Source organism: Mus caroli, chromosome 6, assembly GCF_900094665.2.
Source record: "Mus caroli chromosome 6, CAROLI_EIJ_v1.1, whole genome shotgun sequence".
Taxonomy (NCBI): Eukaryota; Metazoa; Chordata; class Mammalia; order Rodentia; family Muridae; genus Mus; species Mus caroli.
In genome coordinates this window covers 19,615,595-19,639,864 of record NC_034575.1, presented here as the reverse complement: position 1 = coordinate 19,639,864, position 24,270 = coordinate 19,615,595, and the positions used below count along the sequence as shown (strand labels likewise).

At 40.6% G+C, this 24,270-nt stretch overlaps 3 protein-coding genes across 3 annotated transcripts in view; 2 read left to right on the top strand and 1 right to left on the bottom strand.

Annotated features, from left to right (window-relative positions):
- The window catches only part of Asb15 (ankyrin repeat and SOCS box containing 15), a 44,902-nt gene extending 34,684 nt beyond the window's left edge, over positions 1 to 10,218 (bottom strand). Inside the window, exon 1 of the mRNA XM_021165202.2 lies at positions 9,720 to 10,218. The gene's annotated coding sequence lies outside the window, so the exon portion shown is untranslated. The remainder of the gene's footprint in view (positions 1 to 9,719) is intronic.
- Positions 10,219 to 10,292: 74 nt separating this feature from the next.
- Ndufa5 (NADH:ubiquinone oxidoreductase subunit A5) lies at positions 10,293 to 19,305 on the top strand. The gene is made up of 5 exons (XM_021164855.2): positions 10,293 to 10,452; positions 10,661 to 10,705; positions 15,201 to 15,317; positions 18,714 to 18,779; positions 19,143 to 19,305. The coding sequence occupies exons 1-5, from the start codon at positions 10,432 to 10,434 to the stop codon at positions 19,242 to 19,244; spliced, it is 351 nt and encodes a 116-aa protein (XP_021020514.1). The 5' UTR covers positions 10,293 to 10,431; the 3' UTR covers positions 19,245 to 19,305.
- Positions 19,306 to 22,885: 3,580 nt separating this feature from the next.
- Iqub (IQ motif and ubiquitin domain containing) overlaps positions 22,886 to 24,270 on the top strand; it is a 64,429-nt gene continuing 63,044 nt past the window's right edge. The window contains exon 1 of the mRNA XM_021164903.1: positions 22,886 to 22,973. The gene's annotated coding sequence lies outside the window, so the exon portion shown is untranslated. The remainder of the gene's footprint in view (positions 22,974 to 24,270) is intronic.

Below are 24,270 nucleotides of genomic sequence, written 5' to 3'. Positions count from 1 at the left end.
CAATCACAAAGGAACTTGCACAATATGTATTCACTGATAAGTGGATATTAGCCCAGAAACTTAGGATACCCAAGATATAAGATACAATTTGCTAAACGCATGAAATTCAAGAAGAACGGAGACCAAAGTGTGGACGCTTTGCCCCTTCCTAGAAAGGGGAACAAAACACCCATGGAAGGAGTTACAGAGACAAAATTTGGAGCTGTGAGGAAAGGATGGACCATCTAGTGATTGCCATATTTATGTAGTTTTTACCATGTCTTTTCCTTTTATATGAATTATATTTTAAATGAGGGGATAATAATTTCCTAAGCAATATTTTGTTTCACAGCCCTCTTATGGCCTCTGGACACCTGAATAAGATACATCTCCTGCTTGCATACAAGATCCATTCATCTACTAAGCATGTACATATTAGTTACCATGTGCCACACATAAGACTGTAGAGCAGGATCTCATAATTAGATTTGTACATGCTTAAATCAAAGAACATTGAAGGTTGGAGAGATGGCTTAGCCAGTACAGGGCCTGCCACGGAGCATGGAGACCTGCGTTCTGATCTCCAGCACCTTTATACAAGTTGGCAAGGTGATAGATATCTGCAATCCTGGTGTTGTGAAGAAGGAGGCAGGATATAAAGACAAACAGATTCTTGGATCTTGCTGGATATCTAATGATCTTCAGGATCAGTGAGAGAGACAGTCTTTAAAAAAGTAACATGGACATCCATAGAGGAAGACACCCAATGTTGACTTCTGTTCTACACCCCACCCCCACCACTCACACGTACAATGTTTTAAAGAACATTTAGAAATTTGTCTGTTGTGTAGTGAAGTTCATAAACATTTTAGAAGCCAGAGCATCAGGAGTCAGATGAAGGTACAAAAATACACTCTTAGGACTTTTGTTCAGCAGGGTCCTCCTTCCACAGCTAGAATTTAGGCATCTAGAACTTCATCTTAATATTTATAGTTTCATAATTAAGTGGTTACATCACACCTTCACTCCAGAAATCTAACAATTACCAATGAGCACAAATAGTAAAGTGAAATCATTGTTTCATAAATGAGTTATTGATTATAATGGCTATTCCTCGTTGTCAACTTGACTCTAAATGGAATTGAACTACAATCCAGAATTGGAGGGCACACCTGTGATCCAGACCTTGAGATTGGAAGACATAAGTTCTGACCTGGATCTTGGCATGGGGATCTTGAGGCATAGTGGCCATGAAAAGCTTAAGCCCAGGCAAGAAAGTACATGCCTTTAATCCCAGGAGACTGAGGCAAAGATATCTCTGAGTACAAGATCAGCTGGGACAAAGCAAGTGCATATCTTTATTCTGAGCCACATTGTCTGCTAAAAGCCTACATAGGGACATTGGAAAAAGAAAGATTTACTCTTTTTTGACTGTTTGCACTTAACCTACTTCTACAGAAGAAGACTGGCTTATACAACTAGCTTTCCGGGACTGAGCAACTACTAGATTCTTGGCCTTCCCATCCACAGAGACCCATTGTTGGGTTAGTTGGACTACAGACTGTAAGTCATCACAATAAATTCCCTTAATATGTAGAGACAGTCCATAACTTCTGTGACTCTGAAGAACCCTGACTAATACATTGATGATACTCTGTTTTTAAATTCTAAGTGTTGGGAAGTGAGGGGTTCTACAAACAGCTTACAGAGCCATAGACTCCCACTGGTTATGTTTAAGAATATTGCGTATCATGTGCTCTCTGTGAGAGACATGATCCATCCCTCACAGCAGAGAGCTGAAGGAACTTGGGGGGAGACAGATTCCACATAGCTATTGAGTTGTCAGAAGTAGAAGACACTTTTAAAGGAGAGTAAGGTCGACTACAGCTCACTACAGCTTATGCTGTGTCACAATGCAGCCAGAACTATCTAATAGGAGATGAACACAACATAGATTTAGGTTCAGCTTGCTTCCCAGTTATGATTTTGAACTCTTCCATGATGAAGATATCTATTATAAATATATAAATATTGGTCTCTTCTCATAGCATAGCAGTCTCCTACAATCCCTCAGCACTGTTGCCTTTCAAGTGGCTTGTCCCTTAGTAATCATAATGTTGGGTGGTATTTAGTGAGCTTTTGTTATAACTAAGCATTACACCAAGTTCTTTGTTTGGGGCGTCTGGGCAGGGATACAGCTTTATACTATACAAAGTATACTATACTATAAACTTAGGTGAAGGAACAAAAACATTAAATCTACTTTCCAGGCACCTATGTGGTACTTTGGTGAAGGGTTGTCTCCACCAAGAAAACAGTTTCAGAGTTTCTGACCTGCACAAAGCAATTTTTATCTTCTCTGTGTGCAATTCTCATTTAATTGCCACAGCCTTCCTCGAAGGTAGGTGGCATGTCCTAACACTGTGACCATTTTCCAGGGTGGAGGGTTAAGTCAACGGGTTATTTAAAATTCTGCACAGTTGTTTAACTAATGGGAAGACCAGCCAGGACTTTAACCCAGATAGAGTTAATCATTTTATGCTAGATATTTTCAGAAGTGGGGATCTGTTTGTGAATAGATTCCCAGACATTACTTGGCATATTCACAGCCATTCTGCTCTTAGTAGAGCCAGAGATGCTGTGTCTTCCCATCACGATGAGTGGTTGCCTAAATGATGGGAAGCAGAGGCACATTAAGAGCTATCCCTGTGACTAGCAAGTTTGGCTGTGATGGTTATTTCTCTTAGGTACTTGAGCCACTTAAGGAACGTTGTCAAGCCAGGCCGTGGTGGCACACGCCTTTAATCCCAACACTTGGGAGGCAGAGGCAAGCGGATTTCTGAGTTCGAGGCCAGCCTGGTCTACAAAGCGAGTTCCAGGACAGCCAGGGCTACACAGAGAAACCCTGTCTCAAAAACCAAATATATATGTTCTGTGTTTCAGAACCTGAATATGTAACACACCTTAGGGGATTTCCCTCATTAAACAGGCAGGTATACAGGATTCCTGGACAAGAAGGAAAGGTGGGTAAAAGGACCTCCCTCACCCTCAGTGATCTGGTTTTCCATTCTTGCTGGGTAAAAGTCAACAATTTTCTACACAGCTGCTGTTAAGGTAGACTAAATGAGAACAACAACCTGGCATTTGAGAAACATCTCAAACAAGACTGTTAAAAGGGCACATGATCAGGCTTAAAGCCAAAACTACTCAGTCTGTGAATTTAACCTGTTAGCACTCCTCTTCCATCTCTGTACCTGAATGTTCTTCCTTATAAGCTGCCATACTGTTTCATTTACAAGAAAAAATTCTTTAAGAGCAATAAACAAGCCAGCTTATATTCTTAACCGAACTTCAATCTTTACCTAACTTTTTAAAAACCTTGTTTAATCTTGATTATAGATGTTAAAAGAGGTCTGCCTCTTGCTTAACAGTGGGTAGTGCTTAAACGTAAAGTATGTGCTATCTTTTTCTTTAAAAACAAAAACAAAACAAAAACAAACGAACAAACTTTGTGTCACATTGACTTACTCTGTATAGTCATTTTAACTAACAATGGCTCCCATAGGTTCATATATTTGAATATTCAGTTGCCAGTTGGTGAAACTATTTGGGAAGGATTAGGAGGTGTGGTCTTGTTGGAAGAGGTTATGTCACTTGGGGAGGGCTTTGAGGTCAGATGCCCATATTATTTCCAGTTAGTGCCCTTTCTGCCTCATGTTTTAGGATTAGATGTAAAATCTTAGCTACTACTCAAGAGTCAAGCCTGCCCACCTTTGGCCATGCTCCCTACCATGATGGTCATGGACTTATCCCTGAAACTGAAAGCCTCAAATAAACACTTTCTTCTATGAGGTGCCTTGGTCATGACATCTTTGCACAATGATAGAAAAGTAACTAAGACACCTTGAGAATAAAGAATTCTAATCTTTAGAGCAACTCAGGGTACTGGGCTCACTGAGGTCCATAAGCAAGGTGCTTCTTACACTGTAGCCCATTGCCTCAGGCTGGACCTCTTGCTGCTCCTGACATCCATTCTAGGTTCTTGGTCATCTGCCACTTAGGTCACAGGCCCTCCTTGTCACTCTAATATTTCTGTCATACGCTTATATCATATGCAAATAAAATAGCTGAGAAAGGCCCTCAAGAGGTATAACTGGAGACCATAAAGAAGGAAGATTGAAAATAACAAGCAAGAATTGGGACCTACATCAAGGAAATATCCTGAAGTAAAAGAAGATTTTTTTAAAATATTTATTTATTTGTTATTTATTTATTTATTATATGTAAGTACACTGTAGCTGTCTTCAGACACTCCAGAAGAGGAAGTCAGTTCTCATTACAGATGGTTGTGAGCTACCATGTGGTTGCTGGGATTTAAACTCAGGACCTTCAGAAGAACAGTCAGTGAGTGCTCTTAACCTCTGAGCCATCTCACCAGCTCGTAAAAGAAGATTTTAATGTAAGCCTAAGACAGATGCCAGGGGGGAGTCACCAGAGCTGCCAGTACAGAGACATGAACTAGCTTTACCAGTGAATTTTGAAGAAACAAGAAAGTGAGTTCAGTTTTTTTTTTTTTTTTAAATCCAATCATTTATAAGAGAAAACATGGCTGTGTGTAACAGGTCTCCAAAGTTATGTCTTCCAAATGCCCAAAGTTGCAACGCTTGCACCTGAGTTACAGGAAGAGTCTTACAAGATCTTTAGATTGCTAGAGACTGAATTCAACCAAATTATAAAAACAGAAACAAGCATGAGAAGTATAGGCCATTGGAAACACTCTACTATAGGACCAATGACTGTATAAACACAGCGCCAGGATTACCAAGTAGAATGCTGCTGTTCTAGGCCCTGAAATCAGAGCTGAGTCTATGAATATGCTTTAGAGAGGAGAGGGAAGTCAAGCGGTATTGGATGTCTCAGCTAGAGTGGTGAAGGTGAAAGGAGATACCCTGTATGATGTGGCAGATACTGGAAGTTCAAGCATATCTACATAAAAACAAATGCTGAGCGACTCAAGCTTTTACTGACATCCATAGACGAAGAGATGCAGAGGAGGCAGGAGGAGGGATATCACATATTTTCCCCCATCAGGCACTATACAACAAAACCAAAAATCAAGGGAGGTATGTATATTAGAGTTATCCATTAAATTAAAAAAAAGTCAGCCCTCCTAAACACTTAATAAACTACAAATAAAAACTGAAGTATAGGAAAATATTTTTTAAATGACCAGAGTCTAGCTATATCTTTCATACCCAAAATGTAAATGAACCTCATTGACTAAGAGATTAACATATGCACATTATATGTTTACCTCTCTCCTTATTTTCTCTCTTTTGTGTCCTAGAATCCAAAGGACCCAGGAACTAACAAGATCAATAAAAATCCAATGAAGAATCAAAGACTGAAAAAAAAAAGGAGATAAAGAAATATGAGTGCATCCAGGTAAAATGAGACAGGGACCACTTCCACATTTTGTGGCCTGCTTGCTCCTGAGGAAGAAGTGAAGTTCATTTCTCAAAACCTTGTTGCATGACATAAAATATTTTATGCAAAGTACTGGGGATTGAGGGGAAGAAAGGCTGGAGTGTTACATTTTGGGAGAGGCAGGCAATGAAATGGCAAGGTAGGATGAGACACTGTGTAGGGGAGGCTTCAAATGTGGGCCTGTAGGCATTGATGCTCCTGGCTATGGGACTGCTGCAGGGTATACAGTAGGACAGTGCTGGGATGTAGGTAGCATCCTATGTAAACACAAGTGAAACAGTGTTTCCGGGGCCTGGTCCCCACCCCTTTCCTAACATTATCATCTGGAAAGTTGTTAGAAACTCACAGTTAGGTCTTACCCTAGACTTCAAAACCCTGAAAAGCATCAGAAACTTGGATTGGGGGACGGGGAGGGGGTACAGTTTGGGATAGGTATTGGCTGAGGTCTAGCATTCTCTGAATAAACCTTCAGAGGACTCTAGCTCCCTTCAAGGGCGGAGTGTCAGTGTTTTGGATGGCGTCTGGGTTAGTGAGTTAGTTAGAAGTAACTAAAGTAATTAACGTGTTGAGAAACTTGCACAGAGTAAGGAGAAGTACTCAGCCAGCCACACAAGAGAAGATAGGGTTTGGGGGCCAATTATCCACAAAAGAAACAACCGATAAAGTGACTCCAAGGGACATTTTGGGGAAAGACTGAATGAGTAAAGAGGTTGAGCACTGAATTAAGAATCACTGGAAATAGATATGTTTTATTTTTCATGCATCTTCAAAATATAACTTTCATTTGTCTGTAATATCATCAAAGATTTATAAACGTGACTATTGAATAAAATTCAGTCAGAATCATATGGCTAAGTTTTTAATTTCCTTCCCTTTTTCCCCCCCCCCCCCCCCACCCCAAGCAAAGCAATGACAGCTTTTTGCTGTTTGGTTAAATTAGTAAGATGTAAACATGCAAAAAACTAATTTCAAACCTCAAGGGACAGGGAGAGACGTGTAAGCACAAAGCACACGTGCTAGAGTGAGGAGACTCAGAGGCAGTTTCCAATGATATTCAGCTTTACCTGGTCCTCTCTTAAACAGGCTGTAAGAGGGGACAGGATTACTGAGCAGAAGCAAGCCCGGAGGGCTCATACGGGTCCAAGAATGACAACATGCCCAGCAGCCTGTTGTGAAAGGAGGGAATGAAAACCACCAGGAGGAATCACATGGTGTGAAAAAGGGAAGCACCTAGGAGCTGGCCAAGATTTAACCATGCCCCATCAGAACGCATTGTCCCTCACAGAAACATTGTTCGCTTCATCTTTCTAGTTGTCTAAATCACGTAAGTCTTTTTCTCCAGGCCGTACTCCCTACTGCATCCTTGGTCTTGTAACTTCCCAGCTACAAGAAACAGTTTTGTTTGGTTTGCTTCTCTCCCAGTTTCCCTCAGAGTCTCTTGGCCAGCTCCCCCACAGCCAACACAAACAGCTATGCTCTTAAGATATGATGTAAAGTCCGCTTAATTTCCTTCCTCCCCCTCCTTTGGTGTCGAGCTGCTGTGGACGTTCCTGCCATACCTCTTGCTCAGCAGGATTACACTGTAATATATGCACCTTTCTCCAGCCCATTCTCATTCTAGGTTCTGACTCCTTTAACACCTTATTTCTCCAGCCCCGTAAGTCAGTCTCACAGTCTGTATTAAAAATGCATGTGACGGAACACACTTAAGTTACATACAAGGTCACAAGATCGAGGCTTCTTTAGTTACTGACTGCTATTAGCTATGATTGTTTGAATGCCAGGTGGGCTTTGAGTCCCTGCTACTTTGAAACGGACTTTCTTCCCCCACCACCTACACGATGCTGGGCCACACTCTTTTATGGTGTACGGACAATATTTCATCACAAACGACTCTGCCAGAACATGTAAAAGAACACACACACACACACACACACACACACACACACACACACACACACACACCAAACAGAAAAAACAACCAGCAAAATCCTCCATTATCTAAGTGATGGAAGATTGTCATTAACTTTTGTCGCCACCTGCTGGTCAAAAAGCTGTATGGCTCATGAATTAGCTGGAAAGGGAAGAGGCAGCATTTGGGATGTTTCAACTATATTTGCATCACAGGATTATATGTAGCAGAGAAAGGACAAGTTGTTTAAATATAAAGACTCCTAAGATTATTTCTTTCTTCATTATACGTTATATATTGTTTTATTTAATATTGTATATTACAAGCAAGGAAGCTCTTAGACCCCAAAGCTATGCTCACTATGACATTTTGAGGTACTGGGGGAGAATATGATTGCATCATTTACCCAGGCTTTCAAAACATGTGAATTAGTATGAGAATTCCACCCTGTATCATTGTAAAAGCTTATGTATATATATATATATATATATATATATATATATATNATATATATATATATATATATATATATATATGTATATATATATATATAAAATTTTATACATTATATATATATATATTACATATATATAATTTTAGGAAGAATTAGGGAGGTTCTGATGTTTCTTTACCCCAGTGCTTAACATCTTCATTTCCCTGTCACCTCTGAAAGCAAGCACCACACTTTAAATCCATTGTTTTGTTACCCCATTGTACTGCTCTTTAAATGTCTTGACCATAGTCATATGTTATGTTAGTAAACATAACATTTTTGTTTTTGTTTCTTTCTTTTTTTTTCCTTAGTGGAAAATTTCCAAAGAAGTAGGCTTGGCTAAAGTGAAAGGTGGGAGAATGCAGTCTAGTCAGATCGATCTGACAGTTGAAGGTTTTTCATTTATCCACAAGGTGCTCTGGTTAAGTGATTTTTGGCCTTGGAACTGTCCAGGGAACAGGACTCTCAGTCCTCAGTTCTGATGAGAAGACTAGGCTGATCTCATGTCAGGCTTCAGATTGGCAGTTAAGGAGACTAGGCCTAAATCTTTGTTTCCAAGAACTGGGCAATTCCAAGCAAGTCCAGGCCTCAGAAACTGTCCTGCCACCTGGCCCGAGGCAAGGACAATGAGGTCAGCAGCAGTTCCCAGACCTCCTCAGCTACTTCCTCAGAAACAGCTTCCAGCCCCCACGCTGGTAATGGAAGTCCCTAGAGATGGAGTAAAATAAAGGTCATCTACCCCAGAATGCCCTAATGTGCTTTAAATCAGGCCTGGAGTACACTTGCTTGTCTCTCTATCTTGGTAATGGGCGATCCCAACATGCTGGACTTCTGCAGAATAAAACACCTTGTGCTTACATACTATTAGAGTCTGGAGTACCATTCTTCAGTGAAGCATGGATGCTTACACTGACTGTTCCCTCAGGCTGCAGCATCCTTTAGCTGGTTCTGTGTAACAACCGTTTTTTACTCAGTCTCACATTTGCACATAAATACCACCTTCTCAGACAGAGACAGGCTGTGCCCTGCTCATTCCTTTTGAAAATGGTCATACTGGACAATTTTACTCATTAATTTTGTTGAGCCTCTTTCTGAACAAGTGGTATGAGAGAAAATCTCCAAGTGTCTGGGGTGGTTAACTTAACTCAAACAGGCCTAGTTAGGTTTTGGAGAGGGGTGTAAACTGTCTGGTTTGGCATTGTTATCACTTCTGGTACATGCCAGGAATGATAAGAGAGTTCTGTCCCCTCGGGCAAATGACCTCACCATTACCTGGGCACCAAGACACTCTCTTTCAGTTGTTTTTCCTAGTTTTGTTTTGTTTTTTTTTTTTCCTCCGTTGAATCAGAACCCTTGGATTTCATTAACTACCTAATTTTGTTAAAAATGGAACCTCTCACAATAAAGCCTCTAACCACTGAGAAGCAGAGCCACAGGCTCCAACTCAGGTTGGAGGTTAGAGGGCCTGAAGAAAAAATTCTGTAAGATGTAGTAGGTCGAGAGCTTGGCTCTAGTTCTCCTGCCTCAAACTCTTCTCTGGCATTTTCAAACTTTCCTAAAATCCACCTTTCCCAGGACTGGGACATTTACTTCTCTGGGTGGATCATACAGTGCACTTCTACCACCTGAGAACCCAGAACATTCTATTCTTACAATGTTTGTTAATGCATTCCTAGACCCCCTTCTGATATCACAGATGCCATGGGATGTGTCCCTTTATAGCGAATTCTACTGTCTCTAGCTTAGAATACCACTAGCAAGCTTTCATTCAGTGTGGTCCTCTACAACGGGTTGGTTCAGAAATCTACTTATTTTTGTACCACAGGGAAGCGATCCGTTTTGTAGTACCTCATAGCCTGGATCAGTCAAGTCTGTCTACTCTCGATGTCTTTAGCAAATACTGCCCTGCAGACGCTTGAATCCAAAGTTACAAAGAACACATGCATCTTTTATAAAGCCATGATTCCACATTCTAGAACACACTCAACAATAACAGATGTTCTTGGGATCTGAAGGGACAGAGAACAGACTATGACCTCATAAACACTCATTGGAACAAAGACTATGACTTCATAACCTTTCATTCATCAGTCTCCTCTGGAGAAAATGGATGCATCAGAAGGTTAATTCCACTTTATAATTTCCACTTATGAGTATGCATTCACACATGTGGAGGGAGAGAGCATTCTTCAAGGTGCTCAGGCCTCCTTCCACCCTCATTTCCATAAGCAGAGGAAGTGCGGGTAAAACTGAGCAAAATCAAAGTCCCTGTAGTGACTACATTGCAAATTTTCCCGCAGTGTAGCGTTTTTCTTAACCTTTAGTCCTCACAGAGACGTCAATCGGCCTCCGCTACGCCAAAGCTCTGCGTAGAGCCGCGTGTGTGAGCTGCGCAGGCGCAAATCTTCCCTTCCTAGGTGGGCGGGAGCTGCCCCTACCCCGCCCGAGCTGTTGAAGCCAAGAGTGTTCTTAGGTGACGCAGGGGCAGCATCGTCGCTCGATTGAGCGGGCTTGGGAAAGGTTCCCAGAGGGCTGTGCGTTGGAGGCGCTGGACGCTGTCATGGCGGGCTTGCTGAAGAAGGTGAGCGTGTGGAGGTCACCGTGATGCTGCGAATGGGGACCGTAGGCAGCCGCGTCTCCCTCATCGGTGGGCAGAGACGCTAAGAGGACGGGTTGGGGGAGTGTTCCGCTGTCCTGGCAGGGGGCGACAGGGTGCGTAGTTGTGTCGGGAGGGTGGGCTAATCAGGGGATTACGGTAAACAGCACGGTCCTGTTTTGTCTCTGCACAGACAACTGGCCTGGTGGGGTTGGCGGTGTGCGACACTCCACACGAGGTAAGTGCGACTTTTTGTGTCGTCCTTCTCAAGCAAGACTGTGATCGAGCGAACTTGTCCTTGCAAGGTTAACGGGACCCCCGCAAGCTCTGGCCTCCGGAGCAGCTCTGAGCTTCGCCGACCTTGTGGCATCCTTTTTGCGATGCCTCCTTTTGCCTTCGCCGTGATCTCTTTATTAAGACGCGTTTTTCACGGCATTCTCTTAGCTTCAGTGGTGTGGAGTATTCTCAGCTCCCTTCAGAGTCGCATTTTCATTTTCCATCCTTTCCCTACCGACATTTCTGCCTTGCCTTTCGCACACTGGCTGACCCTGTCGTACTCACGGTAGCCTCCTTCGGTATCCATTGGGGAAACATAAACACAACCAAGACCAAACAAACCTAAACAGAACCACTGTGATTTATCCCCACTTTCAGCAATTGCACCATTTCTTTCCTTCCCGTCTACACACATAACTAGAAAGCGTTGTCAGTGCCCACTGTCTCTTACTTCTTGAGTACACTTAAGCCAGACCTGACCCAAACTTTTTTTTTTTTTTAGGAGTTACCAGTGATGCTAAATCTGCTAGTCAATTCACATTTCTCGTAATTGTACCGAGAGTGGCATTGAAAATATCCTTAGGTTTATTTATTTGTGTGCATGCCAGTGTTTGTCCGTCAGAAAACAACTTTCTGAAGTTGGCTCTCTCCTCGCTCCTTGTAGATCCTGGGGATCTTTCAGGTCATGGGGCTGTTGGCAAGCACCTTTACCCTCTGTGCCCCCTCGATGACCCAAGTGCAGCATTTTTGACACTCTTGATAATCTGCATTAAGTACTTTGTTTACTGGATGTCAGAGCTCCGCAGTTTCTTGGTTTGGGTTTTTTGTTTGTTTGTTTTGTTGTTCATTGTTTTTTCCCCCTAATTCTTTGCCTTTTCCAGTTGTTCCTTCATTTCCCATGTTGTAGTATTGAAGACCTAGCTCTTAGACAGTTTTTAGGTTTAGGTTTGCTCTCATGGGGTACAGACAACAGTTAACGTTTATATTTCCATATCAAGTACTGACCTTTTATAGTCATATGTGTGTGTGTGTGTGTGTGTGTGTGTGTATGTATTACACATATGCTCTTAGTTGACATCTTCACTCGTGTCAGGCAGCTAGCTAGGGTTAGCATAGCCAGCTGGGATGTCTCATTTGAAATGATCCTGGATTGCTTGCATGACCCCACACCTCACTTGCCACTAAGGAAATCCTCTGGGTTCACCCCTAGGTTATGCAGCCTCTGTTCACATCTCACCACCTCCTTGACTGCTACCATTTTCTCTGCCACCATCCTTACCCCTGTGACAATTAACATTTCTCTTGTAACTGCTTTTCCCTGCTTTCTTTCAGCTGGTTTGCAAGGGCTAAAACATGTTGGGTATGCAAATCTTTCTTTAAACCCTCCTGTGGCTTTTTATTTTAGGGGTTGTCAGATGACTATAACAGACCACACTCCACTGACACGTCTTGTCTGTTCCAGGTTTCACAAAGACTTTATTTTGCGTTCCCTGCTAGAACTCTGACTAGTACATAGTTCATAGTTAGTGAATACTGATTGGCTTTCTTGCATTCTTTATGAACTTCAGACTTGTGGATAACAGAACTCACACTTTTCTATTTCTAGATATTCTTCTTCTATGGGTTGAATGTCTCTTGATGGTATATGAATCGTTCTGTCCCCAGCTCTGAATTTGGATGTTGTTATTGATATCAAAACCTTCTACTTTCATATTTATCCTAGTAGTGAATTGTGCTACATTTTTCTGCAGCAGTCTCCAGTTTGTCCTCTTTCGTCTTCCGTCAGATACAAGTGCAGCTTAAGTCCTTGTTCTTGATTAAGTCACTGCAGCAGCTTTATTCCTGCCCTTCCTGATCTGTGTCTGTTGTTCTTTAGCTCATGACCACCAGGTTGGTTTTCCTTAAACACAAACCTTGTCCTTAAGTCCTTTAGTTTTCCCCACAAAAAGGCCCAAGTGCTTGGACTTGTGAGAGAAAACACTGTGCCGTCTAACTTGTTCTCCCACTTACTTATTTCCTAAGTGCTTGCTTTATAGTGATTTCTAGTGAAGCGCTCTCCAAGGAAATCTGAGCACCACGTGTGTAAGCTAAGAGTTTTCAGGAAATTTCTTCTTTATGATGTAACCTAACATTAAACGTAACTATTACTTCATGATATAATCAGTATGAAAACTAACGCTAGTCTGCAGCCTTTTTTCAGTATATTTTACTTACATCATATTTTAGTCTGAATTAATCTCATTTCAAGTATTCTTCAGCCGTGTTTGCCTACTGCACAGCACAGCTGTAGAGCTATGCACTATTTACTTCATGTTCTTGATGGTTTTTTTCCATCTATTTCTTTATTACTTCATATATAAATTATTTTTTCCAACATCTTCAAGTTTCCCACTTGCTATCCCCCAAACTCTGTCTCAGATGTATATTTTTTTAAGGAACCATTCTATTTTCCGCTGGAGTGATTGTTCCCTTATAGGATGCTAATACTGAGAGTGAGACAATATGTGGCTGGTACTGCTCTGATCCAGCATCCTATAAAGTTCTGCACATTTTACAGATGAAGAATGAGGGCATCTGGACAGAAATTGTCTAGGCAACCAGGCAGTGGGGCTGTGTGAGTGTAGGTAGTTGACTCTTCTGTTGTTTAGCGCTCTTCTCTGCCCTATATCTTACCCTGGACTGCCATAAGTTGATTTTGTTTTATGATGTTAATCATCTTTTCCTCTTCTGTTTTTTACCATACAGCCTCTTATGTATACACTCATATATATATAGTGGGATCCATGTCCAGTCTGTCTTTATATCCAAACAACACATGGTGCTCTCTACATAGGAACACTGAAAAATTCATTCTTACTGGAAAAGGAAAAGTGTTCTGTAGAAGTGGTGATTGCTCGTGATTACTGATACACTCAGGTGTAGGGTGAGCGCATTCCTGCTTGAGAGGACAGCTCTGGGTTACTTCTATGGGGTGTCCCAGTTAGGTTTTTATTCTTTTCATTGTCCTATGCTGATCATTCTGACTCTCCTCTGAATTTTTCTAAAACTAGATGCATTCAGTCTTATCCTGAAAGATGAAAAAAATGTGTTTTCAACTTATTTGATATTTGTGTATATGAGTGTTTTGCCTGCATGTGTGCCTATGCACCACTTGTGTGCCTGGTGCCAGTGAAGAAGGTGTCACATCCCCTAGGACTGGGGTTCCAGATGTTTTAGGCTGCCGTGTAGATGCTGGGAATAGAACCCAAGTCTTCTAGAAGGGCAGTCAGTGCTTTTAACTACTGAGCCATCTCTCCAGTCACTCCCCACCCCCTGCCATATCTTGTTCAAAAACCTCAAAATTTGAATCAGATTGAAGCTTAATAAAGCGCTATATTAAAGATGAATATATGTATTATATTCATAAATTTGAGAGGGTAAGATTAAAATGGTGCCAAAATTAATAGTTTAAATCAGATCACATCCTTTCAAATTTCTTTAAAAGAAAATTTCAACTTGCCAAGTTTACATCCTCAGAAACCACTTAAATGTTGTGTTGGTGTGAAGTTACCTATAATTCTGACATTCAGAAGGCAAAGGTGGGATCTTTAGAGTAAGCTATAGCTAGGCCATTCCTGTCTACTAACTCTAGGTTGAATCACAAGACCCTGCCTCAATGAATCACGTGGAAAGAGATGGAGGTAGATGCCCAACATCACCCTGGGCTCTGTACATACACAAGCACACACGTCCATACAGACCTGCATGCTTACACGTGCAGCCATGCACACATATGCATGCATACTGCATACACATGCTATCCACAGTCTCTTTAATCGTGGACACTAATAAGATCAGCAAGTTACATACTTACTCTCCTATTCCAAGAAAGAAGAACAGGGCACAATTAGAACCAGATCAATGGAACACTAAAACCCAACAGTGTAAATAGTTCATTGTCTGACATCTGGGATGTACTCATGACCTTCTGGGCTCCTGAGAGCTTGGAGTAGACTCACTCCTTCGGCTCTGTGAGCCACAGTATAAACAGCTTCTCTGGTAGGCTTCATTCTACATCTGCTGCTGGCCTTGGTGGTCTGCCTATAGTCCTGGCATCTCTGATGTGCTCAATTTGTAATATCCATTACCTAAAGATGAGGAATTATGCTTTTAATAGATGATTTGATTTCCAAAAAAGGCCATTAGCTATATGTTAATTTAATTTGGCTTTTTATTTTACTTTTGATATATACACACATAATTTTTATGTTATCACATGTAGAAAGAATTTCCATATTTATATATGACTTTTTCTTAGGTTGTAAAGAATGAGATTGAGTATAAATATACATTTTAGGAAAGCCCTGTTTAAAATTGTGGATCCTCTTTTAGTTTTTCCTGTAAGATACTTAAATGTGTTCTGTCTAAACTTTGGCGGTATTTCAGCTTACTGAACTGTGTACGGTTTGGTTTTACAGCGGCTCACAATATTGTATACAAAGACTCTTGATATTCTGAAGCACTTTCCTAAACATGCAGCCTATAGAAAATACACAGAACAGATCACCAACGAGAAGCTGGATATGGTCAAGGCGGTAAGTAGCTGAGTCAGCTTGGTTTGTTGGGTTTATTTGTAAATCCAGTATGGCTGGTAAGGAGTATTTCAGTTGCTTGTTTTAACTTTCAGTTTGTACTATTCTTCCTTAGTGCTGTTCTGCTTTTTCTCCTTTGCATTCAGCAAATGTGTATTTTGACTGACTACTGTATAAGGCCTGTTGGAGGGCAGGAAGAAGACTGGACCCATTGTGGTGTGCTTTGTACCACTTTTCTTGTCTGGTTGTCAGTGATCATTTACCTCTGACTCTTGCATCATCCACCCGACCTCTAATCACAGTAGAGAACAGTGCGCAGGAGAATTGGATGGTGGTGATGTTACAGAAAGCTATCAAGACAATTATTTGAAAAAAAGTACTTTTCCTGGGCCTAATGGTACAGGCCTATAATTCCCAGCTTCTAGGAGACTGAGGCAGGAGGATCACAAGTTCAGTCTGCCTTGGGCTACAGAGGAAGTGCAAAGCCAGGCTGGGTAACTTTGTGGGGCTCTGTTTGAAAATAAAAGGCTAGAGGTGTGGCTCAGTGGTGGAACTCATAGCGTGGATGAGCCCTGGGTTCAGCTAATACTATAAACCAAGCACTTTGTTGTATAGGAAGAGTGCCACATTTGGTTTTCAAATCTACCCAAAGCTATACTGAACAGTGCTGACACTAACACTGAGTACTCCGTCCCCAGAAGTCTGTATGTCAAAGCTTTAGTATATAATAGTATTGCTTTATTTAGAAGTAAATCATCAATGGAAATAATTAAAATTAAATTCATAAGGGAGGGGCCGTGGCCCCATAAGGATTAGCTTGTATATAAAATATAAAATAGACACTAGGCAGCCAGTGTTTGCCCCTTGCACTCGAGTGCCCAGCAAGTGAAGGATGTAAGAGCACATAGCAAAGTACCAGCTGTCGGGGACTTGAGGGGAAAATCCTCATAGACCCAACTGGGTTGTCACAGTGACTTTGGACTTTTCTCTCTAACTATTAGAAAATTGTGTGTGTGTGTGTGTGTGTGTGTGTGTGTGTAATGGTGCTTGAGATTGAACCTAGGCGCTCACACAGGTAAGGCAAGCATACCGTCTGTATCCCAGTCCCTCCTTTTACTTTCTGTTTTGACATAAAACCAAACTTTCACTAAAGTGCTCAGGAAGAACTTGAGCTTGCTCTAAGTATGGTTCAGGCATGCCTAAAGCTTGCAATCCTCCTGCCTCAGTAGCCAGAATAGGTGAGATTACACATGTGTATCACCTGGCTCAGCTGAAATTTCCAATGTTTAATCCAGTCTATGTGTTTTGTTGTGGTGGCCAACTACATGGGACTTTACAGCTTTAAGTCCAGCGTCTGGTGGGGAGACAGTGAGAGAAGTGACATGCTGCACAGAACTCTGTCCAACTGTGACTGAGTTTTCATCCCCAGTTATTTCAGACTCTGAAGAACTAATAAACTGTTCACCCAGGCACAAGTGATAACTGAAAATGAATTGTTATTAGGTTACCAGAAGGTCAGTCAATAAATCCTCTTCCTGAGAGTTAAATAGCAGTTTGAGTTTTAACTTGCCTGAGTCTTAGCTTGCCAAGTTTGGAAGAAACTTATGAGGTTAATGTTAGCTTGATTTGCTTAAAGAAAATGAGCTGATGTCTTGTTCCCTCACAGAATATGAATGACCCTGCTGTTCATCCGTGAGTCCGTCCCACTACCTTGGATGCTTGCTCAACTTTCCCTCTCAGTGACCCTTATTCATTTATCGTGTGTTCCCTTTTCTCCCCTTTCCCTTTTATCGCTGTTTCTGTAGTCTGTGATGTCTACTTTGGCTCCCACTTATCTCAGAATTCCCTTTCGCTTACCATTTTAAGTCTTTTGATTTGTTGATAGTCAGTGTCACAGGTCTCTGCATCGCCTCTTCATATAGGACTTAAGGCCTTTGCTGTCACTTCAGCTGCTTTTAAAAGTGATTTATTTGCAGTGTCTCATTGCCAGGGATGGACTATGTTCTCAGGCTGTAAATTTTGTCTTTTTCCTGTTGAAGAATGATCTTGTGATTTTCTCTCCCATGTTTCTTTCCGAGTTAGGTTTCTGAAACCCAGCTTTAACTGATAGAGCTGGAGGGCAGAGTCGTGGTGGGAACTACGGTCTCACAGGTTAATTGTGACTTGGTCTGTAAGGTCTGCTAAGGTCTAGCTTGTGTTTATGGTCTTAATCTACCATCATCTTGTTAGGCCTTACACTTTAGCAGTTTGAAGCTGATACAGTTCTGTGGAAGCCATGGAGCTTAATTTTTGTGGTTACTTTATTTTCATCCTTGAATGTCTGTTACCTTGTTTGATCTGTTGGAATGTGCACGCTCCAAAAACCTGAGGGTGTAGTTCAGTACTCGAACATTACTTCATGTGTTCTGCTTTCCCATACCATCAGAAGTAAACGGTTGTTATCGTTAACACTCTTTTCAGTTTTGGAACAAAAACACCCTGATAATGACTGTCTTATTTACATATATATGTATAAATGACAGTGTCTGGATTTCAAAAAATTCAGCCTATTAGAAAAACATTTCCTTAGGTAGCATATTAACAATTTTCTTAAAGTATAGAATAGTGTCCATTTAAAATATGCAGAAGTCACAAGTGTAGGGCTTGATGGATTTTCAGAATCAACAAATTCTAATTAATACTAGGCAAAAAAAAGTGACATTTCCACATCACCAAAAAACTTTTTCCAAAGTTACTAACTTCCGAATGATAACTACTGTTTTATTTTTTATTTTTCTATTTCTAAACTTTTTAGGAATGGAATAGTTTTCATATACCCATTCATGTCTATATTTTCCTACTTAATAGTATATTTGAAGTAGCTATCTGGGTTATACCGTATAGTTATATGTCCCTTATCATTGCCATGTAGTCGTCTCTTATATCTCAGTACCATGATTGACAGATCAGTTCTGTTGGAGGTAATTTAGGTTATTTCTAGTTGGGGTTGTAATTTGTGGCTGCTATAATGTTGTTTGTTTATTTATTCATTATTTGGTATATACCCAGAAGAGGGTTTTTTTGGTCATATGATAGCACTTATTATTAATTCTTTTACATGAATATAGAAAATATTTACAAAAATAAAATACTTAAAAATCTATTTTAGAAAGACTAAGTTGTGCATCATTTGTCTCACCTTTGCTAAGAATGCTTTAATAATTTTTAATATTAAGACAAAAGTAATGAAATAGAGAAGTGAAATGAATTTCTATCAAATTTTGATAAAACATAAAACCATAGTGAGAGAAAAATTACTTATAAGGGCTTTTATAAATGGCTTTTTAACATACAGGATATTAAAATATTCATATGTACTTCTGTGTTTAGCCTTTTTTTCTTTTCTCCTTGAAATTATAGGAACCAGATGTTAAAAAGTTAGAAGCCTTGCTTCAGGGTGGTGAAGTAGAAGAGGTGATTCTTCAGGTAAAGAGCATTGGACATTTAATCTTGGGCGTCTAGCACTGGGTTTGACTTGCAGCCTGTGGCTAAGGGAGACTTTGGGTGAAATTTGAAAGCCACAGGTGTGGATAAGGACAAGCTTTTAAGTGTCTAAGAGCTTATGAACACTAATTCCTACAGATTTCAATCTCAGAATTCAGAGGTGACCTTTCTTAGTAGTGACTGTGAAATTTGTGCAATATTCAGCATTTGATGGTGTACTATATGACTTTAGAATCCTGACTATGAAGGTCTGTGTTCTAGCAGTTAACTTCTTGCCATTATTCTGAAAATACCTCTGGAATAATTAATCAGATGAGCTTATTTTTCAATTTTCTTTATTAACAGGCTGAAAAAGAACTAAGTCTGGCAAGGAAAATGTTGCAATGGAAGCCATGGGAGCCATTGGTGGAAGAGCCGCCTGCTAACCAGTGGAAGTGGCCAATATGACCTCAGTGTCGGATGATGGATGGGAATTAAATGTGCAATTAAATACTCTGTGATGCTAAAATGTGTCCATGTTATTGACTTCTTACTTAAAGGAAGTAGTGTGTATTATATTTTGGAGATGCTTAGGGAACAACATTGGTTAAGACAACGCGGTCTTCTGAATCCTTTAACACTGGCACCCTGGCTTGCCCTTCTTCGTTTCCGATGTCACACAGTGAGCGTGCTGTGCCTCTGTCATTCTTCATTGAATTTCTCCTGTTAGTGTTGGGCATCTTTGACAGATGTAGTTCAGCAGACAAGAAACTGACTTTCAACTTTGGTGTCTCCTGTCCTTGCTTTGCACATCTGGACTTAAGGCTGAATATTCCAGGTACTGGACAGTCTTCCTTTTGGAATGAAAATGACGTTTACCATAGATATATTCAGCTTGGGTGTGATTGTGAATGGGTGTGTAATGGTTTCATAAAGATGGCAGGTATACACTGGGACTATCCTGAACAAACAGTGTATAATACCCTACTAGAGTGATGTTAGGCTGCCACTTACTGGAGGCTACATCCGTTGTATGTGACTTCCAGCAAGAGGCAGTTTCCATTGTGCCCCTAGTCTCACCCTCGACTTTCAGATCTGCAGAACAGAAGAAGGCTTGTCCTGATTTTTCTCCCTTTCCTAAAGAAGAGTGCTGCTAAGTCTGGGTGTTTCTTTAAAAGGATGCAAATTTACATCTGTGGGGCAAGGCTCATGTAAAGTCTACTGATAGCTTCTTAGAGGTATACAAGTTATGCCCTTGTATACACATGCACTGGACGTTAGTGAATATGCTAAACATCACACATTTTTGTTTATGTTAAAGTTTTCCATAAAAACCTGGATAGTGAGATCCTAAATTATACATTCAGGTTGAAGTTAGTTGATGGAGAAGGTAGTCAACTAAAACTAGTTAGTGAAACATAGTCCATCCTCAAATCAGAAGTGTGCATGTGTTTGTGTGTGTGTGTGTGTTTAATGGTGCTTGAATTGAACCTAGGCCTTCACATAAGTGAGGCAAGCACACTGTGTGTGTGTGTGTGTGCAGAACCAGAACCATAGGACAACTTGAAGTGTGTTATTCCCAAGCAGCATTCATATCTTCTTTTAATTTACTTTTTTTTATTTTTAAAGAGAGAATTATCTCATTGGCTCTGGAAGGTTCTGCATTGGGATTACAGATATATGCCACAACTCTGCTTTGTTTTGTAAACATAGCTTCTAGAAGGCAGATTTAGGTTCTTGCAAATCAAGCATTCTACAGACTGCCTCTCTCCAGGTTCCTGGTGTGAATTCCTTGGTTTTTCATAGCTCGAGTGCAAGAAGAGCTAAGAGGTCTACCAGGGACACAGACTGAGCTGCTACTACCAGAATATTCTTCTGTGTACATGGCTGTATGGAATGCAAACAGCAAACCACATGAATAAAGACAGAGTGTGTTTTGAATGTGCCGTAGAACTCATAATTGTGTTCCCTACACTGTTATTTAATTTTCAAAGCAGTCTTCAAATGTTGCATATCTAAGTGTAACAATGTTATATTAATTTCTGTATATGATTGTAAATTGCAAGATATGCCTCAGGATATCATGAGTCAGTCAGTCTCTCTCTCTCTCTCTCTCTCTCTCTCTCTCTCTCTCTCTCTCTCACCTTGTAGCTTTCTTAGAGATAAACATATACTACCTTGTTACAGAATATCACATTTTACTCTGGATTCCTTTTCTCCAGAGTAAAACAGGCCTTCAGATCTCTGCAAGAGAAAGTTTTCCATAGCTCATTTGTAAATAAACCCAACCTAAGTTGATACAAGGCTGTTTGTGGTCTCTATCCCACTTTAGTATAAACAAGTGGCTTTGTCACAACTGTCAATGTATTTGAGGATTGAAGATGTATTAGTACAAACTATCTACATTATCTTTCAAAATTCAGTGGCATCTTGAACATCTGCTGTACCTCAAAAATTTCAAGAACATGAGGATGGGGCTTCACAAGTTCACAAATGATGCAAATTAAGTCAGGGATAACTTCAAAACAATTTTTAGGTCTTTAGTATTATAAATATTCATTATAATAGCTTTTCTACTTACCTGTTTTTATCGAGATACATTTCCATGTGGAGTTACTTTGAAATGCTTGATTTCATAAAGCCACTAGGTGGCGACTTTGTAAAAGTGGAAGCACATTAAAAGAAACAGCCTATGACTAAGTGCAAGATGACAAGGTAGACGAGTCATTTTGAACAAGACCTAAGCAAAGGCATAGATTTAGGATAAAAAGTAAAATTGGATTAAAAAGCATGGATTTGCTTTTATTTTCTGATTAATACTATTTTTCTATTGCTGTTTTAATTCAGGGGACATTGACATTTATATAGCCAAGCACGTTTATGTATTTGTGAGAAAGAAAGGTGTGTGTGTGTGTGTGTGTGTGTATGTGTGCTTTTGATGTGTTAGTAACCTATATGTGTGTGTGTGTGTGTGTGTGTGTGTGTATGTATGTGTGCTTTTGATGTATTAGTAACCTATCCAAGTAACCTATGTATATAGACCACCTAAGAAAAGTTCATTCTAGGTAAGGCTGTGTTAAAATTGAGCATATAAAGCTAAGTTTGTAGTACATTATCAGTAAGTTATTAAGACAGGTGGTAGGTATCAAGCTACACTTAGCAGTGGAAAGAATATGAATTTTTCTGCTGCCTCTATTCCTAACCCTGGTGTTTGCATACTGCCCCTAACAGGAGAATAATGAATGATAAGCCTTTGAAGGTGATGGGGTAGGAAAGTGATGTCAGCGAATTAATGAGAGTGGATTTGTAGCAACAAGGTATAAAGACGGTAACGGCTTTTATAAGGAGGGGAATGGACTTTATAACACGTTTTTAATTTCATTAAGCTCTTTAAATATCAAAGGATGTTAAACATAGCACATAGTAAGGATTTAAAAAAAAATCTGGGCTCTCGATTCAGACTGGATTTTAATACTGGCTCTTATTTAATCTTCGTGTGTTTCATTTTTTTAAAAATAGTATGGCAGTGCTAATAGCAATCCTTAAATAGAATCATTGCATTGGCTATTCGAAATACAGATATGGTGCTATGCTTAATGATATTACTAAACATTTGCTGTTATTGTGAGATAACCACGTGAAATTTGTGCAGGGAGCATATTTGATCCTTTCTCTAAAACTGATTTTAAGACTAAAGAACGTGGTGATAGAAAAATCAAAGCTTTGCTTCTCCTGACTCATAAAAGCACAGTAATTATCAATTCTTCCTGTTCTTTCTGGCTGCCAGGAAGCTAAAGGAAAGATCTTAACTGGACAAAAGAAATTAGGTAGCACACAGTTGTTTTCCTTTATAATCCCCGTCTCTCAGTGTTCACATTTGCATTTTTTAAAGAAGGTAACCCGTGAGCTTAGACTGTTTACAGGACTGCCTTTTCAGAAGTGTGAGAGAACTCTCGGAGAAAGGTTAACTTGGAATAATCTTAAGGTCTCGGTTCCTGGCACCTAACAATCTCTACTTCTGGCTCCTCTGCTTTTGCTCTTGCTGGCTGGTTCCTTTCCCACTGCGCGGGGGCGGTGCCCTGGCGGAGGAAGCTGCCAGTTGCTAGGATACGCCAGCAACAGAACATCTTAGCAGAAAGGAGCTGCTTCCGAGGACTGGAGAAACCTCTTGGTCTGTAATAGCTGTTTCTTGAACAGGTAAGAGGACACATTTGGCAACCCTTTCCTAGATGGCTGCTGGTTCTAATTGGGGGTGAGCCTGGCGTGCTAGGCCTTGCAGGGGTGCGGATCTCTCTTGGACACAGGGCTCTCTGGTCAGAGGACAATGCTCCTTAACTTTACTTAAAAACAGAAAACTTACAAAGCTTCACACCGCTTTTGACCCTTCTCTAGTTACCCCCTCCCCACTGATATGGTATCTTGAATCAACAAGATCACTAGAGGAGTTTACACCACCCTGCCTCCTGGGTGCTGAGGAGAGGAGAGTGCCCGCATCTGGTACTGGTCTATGGACACCATTTCCAGTCTGCAGGGAATTCAGCCTTTAGACTTTCCTTACCAGGAATGCTGCTTTCCTCCAGTCATTGTCTTACCTACTAACAAAAACTTCAGTAGGCCTATAAAATAGAAGACAAGACAGAATCTCTCTGTCTTACATGTAGCAGGCTTTAATGGGAAGAGATGATATCATGAATTAAAGGTGAAGTGGCAAGCTTTTTATATACAATCTTAATAGCCACTGAGTTTTATTTTTAAAATAAAGACTGAAACATATTTGAATGGATAATATATAAAAATGAAGGAAATTCAGCATCCGTGGAGATGCATGCCCTTAGCATGGGGAGATGAGGCAGGAGGATGGCAAATTTAAGGCCAGTCTGGGATGCATAATGAGATGCTGTGCCAAGAGGTCCATACCTCCATCCAATAGTGTGACACTCTGTCTTAGTCACTGTTCTATTGCTTTGAGGAGACACCATGACCAAGACAACTCCTAGAAAAGAAAGCACTTAATTGGAGGCTCGCTTACGCTTAGTAAGTTAGTCCCTTCTCATCATGGTGGGTGAGCATACAGGCATGATACTAGAGCAGTAGCTGAGAGTACTACATCCTGGTTCCCAGGGAGAAAGAGGGTGGTGGGCAGAGAGGCATGAGCTTTTGAAACCTCAAAGCCCACCCCCAGTGACATACCCTCCAACAAGGTCAAACCTCCAAATCCTTCTAATCCTATCAAAGAGTTCCACTCCCTGGTGACTAAGGATTCAACTATATGAGCCTATAGGGGCCATTCTTCCTCAAACCACCTCATATTTTAACAATGAAACACTGAACTGTAAACATCTTAAACCATTTCAGACCTTCCCTCCACACAAATATCAAAGGGCTGGAATACGGTACGGTGTCAATTTTTTTCCATATTTTTTAATTGGGTATTTATTTCAATTACATTTCCAATGCTATCCCAAAAGTCCCCCACCCACTCCCCTACCCACCC